Here is a 12119-nt window from a genome sequence, read left to right on the forward strand (position 1 = left end):
GCTTTCAATGTTACCACCTTTTGTAATATATGTGCAAAATAATATGCCAGCTATCAGAGAAGGTATATGGAGGAATTTTTCATTCGTATTTGTTATATTATTTTATACTATTAATAATTAATTATTTTTTTTCAAAATACATATTTCCTACATTTGATTTTTATTTACAATAACATACTATTTTGACATGACACACATTTTAAGAGAGATATTAGTCATGATAAACGGACAAATTAATCAACAAAATTTTACCACCAATCCCTACCTTATAAAAAGTGCAATATTACTCTTATGAATAGTGATGTGCCAATTATGCCATTCAAAATGTGTATTTACATATATACCCTCATTAATGTGTATAAGTTTTTGTAATGAATAGTGTTTGGACAATAATTATACCATCTAGACTATTTATTCACTCTCATTAATAATGATTACTTTTTAAAAAAAAAAAAAAATTGGCACAACTCTATTAATGTTTATATAGTTTTCTCATTAAAAAGTATAAGGTAGGGATTGGTGGTAAAATTTACTATTCATAAGTAAATTACACTATTCATAACGTCGGAGAGTTATACATGGTCAAACTTCATATTCCGGTCTAAGGTAGTAAATTACAACAATTTTCAAAAACTAGGTAGTCAATTACAACATTTTTTTAATAGCTAGTTTCTCTCAAATTCTAGATTATAATAGGTAGTTTTTCACAAAATTTCCAAAAAAATAATAATATTGAATACGAACGGAATATTCATTAAAATGTGTTCTTTGGAGGCTGGCGTACCATTTTGCACATTTAGTACAATAGATTGTACTGATGATAGCAAATAGTTGAGGTTGTATTAATTTTCACACACCATTAATAATTGGTATTATTTTAAGCCAATTTTCCTTATTTTTACTGAAACAAAATTATATTTGCTGAACTTAAATTATTTTTACTGAACTTAAATTAAAATTATTGAAATGAAATTATTTTTGCTGAACTGAAATTATTTTTACTGATTTTTTGTTATAATTTTTCTTTAAGAAAACTGAATTTTACTGAACTGAACTTATTTTTACTAAACTGAAATTAATTTTAATGAACTGAACTTATTTTTACTGAACTGAAATTATTTTTACTTAATATTATTTTTGTAAGGTGAAGGGAACAGGGCCTTAGCCTGACATTACGCTTGTATATCTTGTATATTAAGCCAAGGATGCTAAATGAATTAATCAAGGAAAATAGCAAAATACTTCTTTCAATAATTTATAAATTTTAGTGCATTTGAACCATAAAACTATGAATGATTTAACTATTAGTGAACGCACATATGTTTAATGAGTAATTTTTCTCTTTTCTATTTGGTATTCGGATAGAATTTTAAGATAAGTAAAAGTAAGAGTTACACTAGGAGTCTTAAAGTAATTTATGCTTAACTTCAAAAAAAAGTAATTTATACTTTGTTTCAAAATCAGCAAATGACAAAATAACCCCACCAACTTAGTAACCCCTCCAACCAAGTAACCCCTGACCGAACCTAGTAACCCTTGATCGCGCCAAGTTACCTCTGACCGGTCCTGGTAACCCCTGATCGGATCAAGTAACTAACCCCTCAAATAACCCAACTAGTAACCCCTGACCGGATCGGACCAAGTAACCCCTCCGACTTAGTAACCCCACTTACGTAACCCCTCAAGTAACCTTACTTAAATAATTTACCTAGTAACCCCTAGTAACCCATTCTAGTAACCCCACTTAAGTAACCTATCTAGTAACCCCTTAAGTAACCACCGACCTACTCATCTAGTAACCCCGACCTAGTAACCCTTGACCCACTACCACCCCCAAAACGCCACTAGCCCCACCCCTAATATGCCATGCCACCACCACCATACACCAAACCCACAAACAAACATAGATCCAACCGAACCCACAACCAAATCGTTAAAAAATAAATAAATAAATCGAACAAATTCCTTTAAAATTAACAATGGTTTTGAATTTCACTTCAAATATGGCTAAAAAGGCCAAATTCGACCATGAAAACTCTAGATCTAGAGTTTTTATGGCCGAATTTGGTCTTAAAAACCTTCAAGTATTTTCCGACGACGGATTACGAGGAGCTCACGGAGTACGACGACGAGTTGGTGGAGGATATGCGTTCCCTTTTTTGGAGTAGGGAGGAGAGAAAAAGAGGAGATAGCTTGGTGAAGGGAGTGATATGGATGGCTAATTGGAGAAGAAGAAATAAAAAGAGGAGAGAGAAAGAGGACATAGAGAAGAGAGAAGAAGAATTTAAAAATAAAAAATTATATTGTGGCTGACCGTACGGTGCGACAAGCCACATATAAAACTTTGTGTTCTTTAAATTATTTCTAAGTATTCGTCAAAAATTAAATAAAGAAGTCAATTAGTACACAAATTGTAAATGTTCGACAACAATATCATAAAACAGTCATAATATTTTGAGATGGTGCTTTGATGATGACACGTTCAATTAACTCACCTATCAACATCTTCAATTCTGTTAGAGATATGAGATATCGGAAAATATATGTGTGATATATTTTCAGTATGTATCTTATTATGAGAATAATATATTTAGATTTATTTTTTGTTAATATATATTTAGACAATATTCTCATAATAAGATATATACGGAAAATAGATATCTCATATCTTCAATAGAAGTTGGTCTAAATTTTTGCAATGGGACAAAAATTTAGGATTAGAAGGTGTACTTAATACACGCTACACATACAATTTGTTATATGTGATCCCTACATACAACCTTACTTTAATTTGTCATGTTTTTATTGGCTACAATAATTAATCCATGTTCCATTAGAATTCAATTTATATTTTTACTCCTAATTTTCTCCTCTTTTTGATGATGTGTCAAATTTCTAGTGGCGGCGTATGAAGGGGACAATATACAATAATTGTATGTGTATTAGCTTTCGTAGTCAACGATACGGTAGGATGCATGATTTTTAGCGATTTTCAGACATCGTGTTCCTCGAGGGCAACAAGCCATGGGGCCTGGATCGTCTTTAATTGCTTCTCAGCACGATAAGATATTAAACTACTCCGTATTAAATTTGATTAACAATTAATTTAACGCAACTATATTATATCACGTTTTATTTTTTTGACAACTACATAAATGGCACGTAATTCATGATATTATTACTATAAATTAAACCACTTTCTTGTAGTAAAGAAACGCAACTAGCACATACACAAGAAAGTTCTTCATTTCTTGGTCAAAAATACCATGGCCCTCCTTCACACAGCTCCATCTCACACTCTTCATTCCTCCATCACTAAGCTTAACCTGAAAAACCCGAGCCCCTTTGTGTCGAAAACTAGCTTCACTAGAAGGAATTTGCATTTCAGAGAGCCAAGTTTTGGTGCTACAAAGATATCATGTAGACTTATTCCTAAAATTATTAAAGATGGAGTGAACACTGTTGTGAACCCGGTTATTTCCATCGTTGATGGCCTCCAACCTGCGATCTACACACCGCCCAAAGACGATTTGAAAAAGGAGGATTTTCCTGCTGATTTTATCTTTGGTGCCTCTACTTCCGCTCTTCAGGTTACACTACTCTCTCGTGTTACTCGTCTATTAATATGTTATGACAATATTTTCTTTTGGGTGACTTGTTTATCTTGCTATATTGTTCATAAAAAAAAAAGTGACACATTTCACAAAATTGAATAATTGAACTTGAACTTACGTATATCAATTAATTTGATTATGTAAATGATGAATACAAAAACTTCTCAAGAAACTAGAGCATTTGCATATCATCTATGTTTTTAATTTGCTAGACCAGATGATAAATGCTGTGTTATAGTAATATTTCTGCTTTTATTTTGCCCTGTACTATAAGTTCGACATACAATGGTATGTATGTTTAATTGGTTACTGGTAATTGATTGTGACAGACTGAAGGAAGAGGAGATGAAGGTGGTAGAGGAAAAAGTACCTGGGACTTCATGATTGAAGCCGAAAAGGGTCGTAAAGCAGTTGACTCCTACAACCTTTATAAGGTAAAACAACCTAACTTTGAATTTTAAACGTTGCATTGATGATGGGACCATTAAATTCGACATAACAGCAGAACTATTGGCGCAGAGGCCCTAATGCCTATGTGTTTCACATGCAAATAGAATGAGATATTTGTAAATAATAAGAACGAAAAAAAAGCAGGTGAAAAATAGGATAGCAACTGCATAATAATACATAAAAAGTACTACTATACCATTAAGAGAGAGAAAATTACCACCGAACCTCATATTGCCATCCAAATATGCATGTCAAATACATAGGCTCTATTCGCTTAGATGCACTCTCATAAGTTATTTTTGTGTACCATTCAAATCAAAATGTTGCGATGATCTAATTATTTGTTGGCAACAATTGCAGGAAGATGTTAAAATTTTGAAGGAAACAGGGCTAAATTCTTACAGATTTTCCATTGCTTGGCCAAGGATTTTGCCTAGTAAGTTTCTTTAATATCCAAAAATAAACTAAAGTGAGTTTGTTTTTTATTTATTTTTGACGAGAATAGTGAGTTCTTTACTTACACTAACTCTTCTCAAAATTGTTGCAGATGGAACAGTGGAATCAGGGATCAACCAAGAGGGCATTGATTTCTATAATAACTTCATTGATGAATTAGTTGCAAATGGTAATTTACTCTTCCATCCGATCGAAAATTTTTAATAATTCAATCCGGATTTAATTATTCTCATGTTATTACACTAAATACGTGCTTAGTACCTGTTTAGCACATGTTACATTTATCTCACAATTTAATTTGCTCCAATGCTATCAGGGATCACTCCTATCGTTACTTTGTTCCATTTCGATCTACCAGTGCCACTACAAAAACAATACTACGGCTTCATGCGACCCAACGTAGTGTATAATTCTACCACATTCTTTAGTTATTCAAATATAGTGTACGTATAATTTAATGTAACGTGTGATATTTAATTGGCTTTCATAAAAAATGTGACTACAGGGAACAATTCACGGAATTTGCTGATCTTTGCTTTGAGAAATTTGGTGATCGTGTTAAGTATTGGGGGACGATCAACGAGCCTTATGTATTCGGGGCGTATGGCTACAAGATGGGATTGCCTAGCGAACTTCAGAAAGATCCTAAAGGTTCATTCATTGCCACCCACCATATCATCTTAGCTCATGCTTCTGCTGCGAAACTCTACAAAGATAAATATCAGGTGAAAATCATCCTTACAACTATATATATAATGCGTACAATAACGTAACGCTATTAAATTTGGTTTTTTTTTTTTTTTTTTTTTTTTTTTTTTTTTTGTAACATAGCTTGATTATAATTAACTACTTGTACAATATTTTCTTTTGTAGAAATCTCAAAAGGGGAAAATCGGAATTTCGCTCCCGTGTAAATGGTTTATGCCACATTCAACTGATCCTAAAGACTTTGCTGCTTCAAAAATACAGTTGGATTTCACCTTAGGATGGTAACCAATTATCCTTTGTGTAGTGTTAAGAGAAATAATCTATTGCAAAATGACCTCTATATACTTTTATTGCACATGTGTAGAATAATAATCTAACTCAATATTAAAAAGAATATAGTTTGTCAATAATATACTCCGTATTATCTTGAGTGGTTATTGGGTGGAATCATTAATTATATGTAGCACAATCAACGGAGTAGTAAATTTTTTTATTTTTGTTTCAGATATTTAATTGAATTATTTTTTTAATATAGTACTCGTATCTTTAGTGCATAGATACAATTTATTTAATAATGCGTATGGCATAATCCCAAAAGTCATTTATTAACGTGTCCAACCTCAAATATGAAATACACCTCCGTCCCAAATTACTCGCAACGTTTTGACTTTTTGTACTATTCACATATCTCACTTTGACCATCTTTTTTTAAATATTATAAGAACGCAATTGTAATCATGTAAGATGTTGTTGGATCGATTTTAATACATAGTATCTTAATATAAACGTTTTGTAGCTTTTATAAATATATAATACTTCGTAAAAGATAAGGACGATCAAATATATGCATCGACAAGCGTGTCCGTTCAAAATGTTGCAAGTAAAATGGGCAAGAGAGAGTAGTTCTTATGAAATCTACATTTTCTTGCAATTTTAGTGTTTTATGTTTTTGGTTATTAGTTGATTTTTAAACTATGCCTAATTTCATTTAAATTACGTATTTTATAGGTACATGGACCCACTTATTCGTGGGGACTACCCAGAATCAATGAAAAAGAATGTAAAGGGGCTTCCAGAATTCACAAAAGCAGAAAAGGCACTAATCAAAGGCGCCTATGATTATATTGGTATAAATTATTACACTTCCAGATTCGTCGAACACACTTGTACTGTTGATCCAATGGCTGGCACTATCACTATCAATTTCAACGAACAAATTGGTAATTTCTTATTTTTATTTTTTTTATGTTTCATTAATTTTTTTAATTTAATAATACACATAGCACAAGGGGAAAAATTATAATCTTTGCAAACATATCACATAGCACAAGGGGGAAAAAATTATAATCTTCACAAACATATCCTATTCGCATGTCACATTGATCAATAATATTGTGCAATAATTCGAGTTTAAGTACCTTTCTATTTGTATGTTGATCAAATAGACCAATAGTGATTGGACTTTTAAGGAACTCTGGGCCGCATATCAATCGGAATAATAGTAAGAAACGGAATGAGAATGATACATGTAAAATCGTTTAAGCAAATAAGGGATAATTAAAAAAAAATAAAAAAAATATTGGTGTTTAAAGAATAATCATTGATTAACAATGCTACTTATTAATCTTTAATAATAATAAATATGATAAAAATAACGATCCATTATGGTTTCAAAAAAAAAAAAAAAAAAAAAAGATCCATTTTGTCAATTTGCGAACTATTGACAAGTAACGTGTCTAATTCCCAGAACAAATTCTTTAATACTACTCTCTTTCATGCAAGTAATAAGTCATATTTATTCAAAAAAAAAAAAAAAAGTAATAAGTCATATATATTTTATTTTATTTTATTTTCCGAACAATGTACTTTTCTTTTATACTCTTATAGTCATGTATTACAATCTTCACTTAATCACTTCGATTCAAAAAAAAAAAAGAAAAAAAAAACTTCACTTATTTATATAAGTATTCAATAATATATGAGGAAGAACAAAGAGGAATTTTACATCTTTGTACTCGTATCTAATAGCTACAAATAATAACATATCTTAAATTGATTGCAGCTGATGATGAGGGAAACCCTGTTGGGGTGCAAGCCAAAGGACAAGCTGACATTTATATCCGTCCTGATGGACTCAAGAATTTGCTTCTCTACATTAAGGAAGAATATGGCAACCCTGAAGTCTATGTCACTGAGAATGGTAAGTACATTTTTAAATAGGAGCAATTCTTTGGTGAAGTGGACAAGCCTTATTCTTTTGGACTAATTTTAAATTTATTTTAATTCAATTCAGTTTAATTTAATTCAACACATTACAAGACTTTTTAAGTCGTCTTAAAATAAGTTTACTTATATCCTCCATACAATAAATTATTTTAACTTCCCTTTATAAAAGAATTATATTGCCATTATAATTCTATTCGACGAAAATTAATTTTATAGATATATTTTTCAAATAAAAGATTTGGGATTCAATTTTTGTCATTTTCAATTATAAGATTTAGGATTCAATTATCATAGTCAACCTTAATTATGATTATTACTATACCAAGCAAGCTCCTAACATAATATGGACTGTTATGGTTAAAACAACAGGTGTTCCTGATAAACCAACTATCACAAGTTCAATTCAGGATCTAATTGCACAAGGGAAAAATGAAGAACTTGCGGCTGCTCTTGATGATGACTACAGAATTGAGCATACTCAGGATCATCTTATCGCTGTTCGTGAAGCACGCAGGTAACTATATATATACATATATAATTTGCTCCGCCTTGCATTTGGATAGAATAATTAAGTCCGTGCAAAAGTCAAAATGTGTCACTTAAAAAATAGCCAGAAGTAATATGTAAGGCGTACGTGGGATTACCTCTAGTGGCCTGGGTACAGCATGTTCGTTCCCCAGTCTTCAGGATCACTCAAAATTATATAACTAATATTTCATTGTGTGCAAATTCTTATTAGTTAATAACGTTTTTTTTTTTTTTTTTTTTTTGAAAAATTAATAACTTGGGTTTATACAATGCAGAGAGGGAGCAAATGTGAAAGGCTATATAGTATGGTCGTTGATGGACAATATGGAAGTAGGAGCTGGTTATGATGTTCGCTTCGGTCTCAACTTTACAGATTATTTTGACAATCACAAAAGATACCCTAAGAAATCTGCTAGATGGTATGCTAAATTCCTCAATGCTGATAGCACTAAGGATTCCTTGAACTAAACCAATACTGATTGTATAAGTTGATATTCATCAGGATTTATGTGAAATTTTAATTGTACGGCTTTGTAGTCGTGGTGCATTATAGAAAATACAAATAAAGTTCATTATGAACTATATAGAGTTCCACAAGTGTTTTGTGTTCGATCACATGATGTATGTGTTTATTTTCATTTGAATTGTACTTTATGTAATAGTTTTGTGTATTGTTTCAGTTTCAATCAATAACATAAACTTTCAATTGTCAGTCTCAACTGTTTATGGCATTTTGTCGCACTTTTCTGTCCCAAACAGAATTTTGTTTCCTCCACTCTCTCTCTCTCTTTATACTACGCCCGTTACATATTATTTGCAATGATTTGACATAAAGTAGAGAGGAAAAATGTCTAATCATTGCACATAATATGTAACGGAGGTCAATAACTAGTCCAATTTTAAAATGTAACTTTTTATAAATTTTATTGTTAACAAATAACAATATAAGATGTGCGTTGACAAAGGTGAGTCTCCAAAAATTAGTTATACTCCGTAGTTAATAGGAAATGGAGAGGGATCCGATAAGAACCACTCCTTGTATAAGAACACTGAAAACCTCTTTACTTAAAAACACTTTATGTTCAAAACTTTTTTTTTCCTTATGTTCTAACGTTTTTCCTATGTTCTAATTTTTTTTTTCCTATGCTCAAAATTTTTTCTTCTTATGTTCAAAATTATTTCTGATGCTGTAATTTTTGTAGCCTATGTTTTAAATTTTTTCCTATGTTCTAAATTTAATTTTCAGCTTGTTACTAAATTTTTTTCCTATATTCTAAATTATTCTTATGTTATAAATTTTTTTTCCTATATTCTAATTTTTTTTTCAGCCTATGTTCTAAATTATTCTTCACAAAGTTTTATATGCGGCTGACCGTACCGTACGACCAGCCACAATGTTTTTTTTTCTCTCTCTTCTTTCTCTTTCCTCTCTTCTCTCTCCTCCCCTCTCCTCCATTTTCTCATCCTTGAATCACCGACTTCCTGCTCCAACGATCGTCGTCGACTTCCTTGAAGCTCCAACCCAGCTCGTGGTTTTCGTGAAGCTCCTCATATCCGTTGCTGGAAAACATTTAGAGGTTTTTAAGGCCAAATTGAGCCATGAAAACTCTAGATCTAGTGTTTTCATGATCAAATTTGGCCTTGTTAGCCTATTTGAAGTGAAATTTGAAGCCAATAATGTTAATAAGTAAGGTATTTGTTAGATTTAATTTTTTTTTTTTTTTGTTTTTCTGTTTTGGTTGTGTTTTGGTTGGATTTGGTTTTTTTGTGGCAATGGAGCTGGTGGCAGCGGGTATAAGAGGTGGTGGGTTGTTGGGCGTGGTGTGGGTTGCTGGTAGTTGGTGATTGCTGGTGGTTAGGGTGGTTTTTGGGATCGAAGTTGGTGGTCACCTAAAAGCAGAACACTAAGCCTAATGTCTGAAGAAGAATTAAAATCCTCATTCTAGCCATTAGTTAACGAGGCAGACCCCATTGATATCAGTTATTAACAATTGATGTTTATAACATGCCACTGTAGAAAAAAGTATTAATAAAATATTGGAGTTGTGATATGGAGTCCGTTTTTCATTATTTTATATTTAATGCTTCAACGGTAGCAAAGTAACTTGAAACTTAACGCCGTCATCCCACTTTACTGAAATTGGAGAGAGAGAAATCATCAATCTTGGACAGGGAAAACTTAAATTGGAGAGAGAAAGCATAAATTGGGAGAGAGAGAATCCTCCACCTGAACCTAGCAAAACTATCGTCGGTGAAGATGGTGGTGCTTTGTAATCCGCCAACCTTTGTCAACAATTTGTAATCAGAAGTCCTCTCACTCGGGTTTGTGTACAGTAAAGGGGCGATTTGAAGCTGTGCTGGAATGGGCGATTTGAAGCTGTGCTGGAATGGGCGATTTGTGTATAGTAAAGGGGCGATTTGAAGCAAGGTTGACATTTGAGGTATGTTTTCCAAATCATTGTTCCAGTTGTTTGTATCATGTACTCCGGTAGCCTTCATGTTTCAGATTGGCTTAACTAATTGAATTTGGGGTTTTTTCTACTCATTGAAATTGTGCTATATAATTTGTAATTTGTGGTTTGAGCCGTTAGTATAAATGACTTAACTAATCTAATTTGTGAATTGGTCACAAGTGGTAGATGAATGTTTGGTTTCTTATTCATTGATCCAATCTGAAACATGGCTTTGGGTTCTTATTCATTTGTTGGTATGTTGTACTCTGGTTGCTATGTTGTTTCCGATTGGCTGACTTTAGTATATTTGGGGTTTATTGTAGTTATTGAACTTGTTGTATGTAATTGTAAAATATTGGTATGAGTCGTTAGTGTACATGAGTTAGCTAATTAATTTCTATAAATTTAAATGTTTGGTTTCCATTTAGGGGAGTTGTTGTTGAAATTATTTACCCCTTACATTTTGAATCTCATTAGCTTTTTTATTTATGTGTATTGTCATTTTGTTGAATTATGAACTATGGACTTTGTGAATAAGTTTGCAAGAGTTCCCTGTCAAATGCTTATTTTTTTTGTATACAATATATGTGAGTGAAATATTTTATGTATTTTTCCTCTGGTCTGTGAGGTATATCTATATGTGTTTCTTTTTTCATTGTGATAAAAGTTAGCTGATTTTTTTGTCATTGTAATTTGGTAAATTACTTGTTTTAGATGTTAATGATAATTTATTTTTTGCTACCTGGTTGGTGCTGTATGATTAAGTGTGTGTGCTATGGATGGTATGGAAGATTTGGGACTTGTTAGTGAGTCGACCATGTTCGATATGATGATTGTTTGCCTGATACTCCACCTGAAACAGAAATCCCATCTTTGGATAGTTTGACTCCTTATGTTCAGCCCTCCCAATGTACTGAGAATGGACTTCAATTCACATCCATCCCCTGTTTAAACTCTAGAGACCGTGGAAACAATAGTGTCCACAAACAAGGTTAGTGTGTATTATACAGTCGAACCACCTAGAGTTGGTATGGTTTTTAAAAGTGGCAGGATATTGAGAGTTATTATAAGGAGTACGCGGAACAACATGGCTTTGGTGTTACCAGGCAATCAGGTTCATATACTAAGGAAAAGGAGAGGAGAGCGATAAATTAGCGATGTGAGTGTTGGGGCCCCCCTGATATGAGGGCAAGGAGGGAAGCTAGGAAGAGGGAGAAGGCTATGGAAGTGTGTGGCACCGGTGGCTTAGTTAATGGTGAGATTGGAGAAAATGAATTGGTTCGCGGGAGGAGGACCTCCAAGAAGTGTGAATGCCAAGCTAGAATATATGCAAGTCTGACTCCTGATGGCGATTGGGTTCTTAAGACAGTTGTTGTTGATCATGTTCACAAATTGGACCCTAGTGGTGCAAAATTGGTAAAGGAATACCACATGAAAAACTATATGTCTTCTGTTCAGAAAAAGTTGATGGACTATTACGAAGAAGGTGTTCCAGTGAAACAAATACATGGTTGCATGGCTACTGATCTGAGTTTGGTGGTGAGGAAAACCCGCCTACTGTTAAGGATCTTCAACATGAGGTTTCTAAATAGAGGAGGTTGAAAATGGAAGGTGGTGACGCTGCATCTATGATGGCCTATTTCGAGCGTATGCAAGCTAACAATCAGAACTTTTACCACGCTCA

The 12119-nt window shown here is 32.7% G+C and overlaps 1 protein-coding gene across 1 annotated transcript; it reads left to right on the forward strand.

The window, feature by feature from the left end:
- Positions 1–3214: 3214 nt before the first annotated feature.
- LOC145599730 (beta-glucosidase 12-like) lies at positions 3215–8701 on the forward strand. Its single transcript, XM_081655902.1, has 11 exons — positions 3215–3590; positions 3944–4048; positions 4425–4500; positions 4612–4689; positions 4837–4924; positions 5026–5245; positions 5394–5509; positions 6237–6448; positions 7291–7428; positions 7824–7968; positions 8258–8701. The coding sequence occupies exons 1-11, from the start codon at positions 3267–3269 to the stop codon at positions 8448–8450; spliced, it is 1695 nt and encodes a 564-aa protein (XP_081512028.1). The 5' UTR covers positions 3215–3266; the 3' UTR covers positions 8451–8701.
- The last annotated feature ends 3418 nt before the right edge of the window (positions 8702–12119 follow it).

The sequence above is a fragment of the Chenopodium album genome, chromosome 2, assembly GCF_948465745.1.
Source record: "Chenopodium album chromosome 2, dcCheAlbu1.1, whole genome shotgun sequence".
NCBI lineage: Eukaryota > Viridiplantae > Streptophyta > Magnoliopsida > Caryophyllales > Amaranthaceae > Chenopodium > Chenopodium album.

Coding starts and splice junctions, on each gene's coding strand:
- LOC145599730 (XM_081655902.1), top strand. CDS start 3,267: ATGGCCCTCCTTCACACAGCTCCATCTCACACTCTTCATTCCTCCATC. Junction 4,501..4,611: donor TTGGCCAAGGATTTTGCCTA/GTAAGTTTCTTT, acceptor AAATTGTTGCAG/ATGGAACAGTGGAATCAGGG. Junction 4,925..5,025: donor TTCATGCGACCCAACGTAGT/GTATAATTCTAC, acceptor ATGTGACTACAG/GGAACAATTCACGGAATTTG.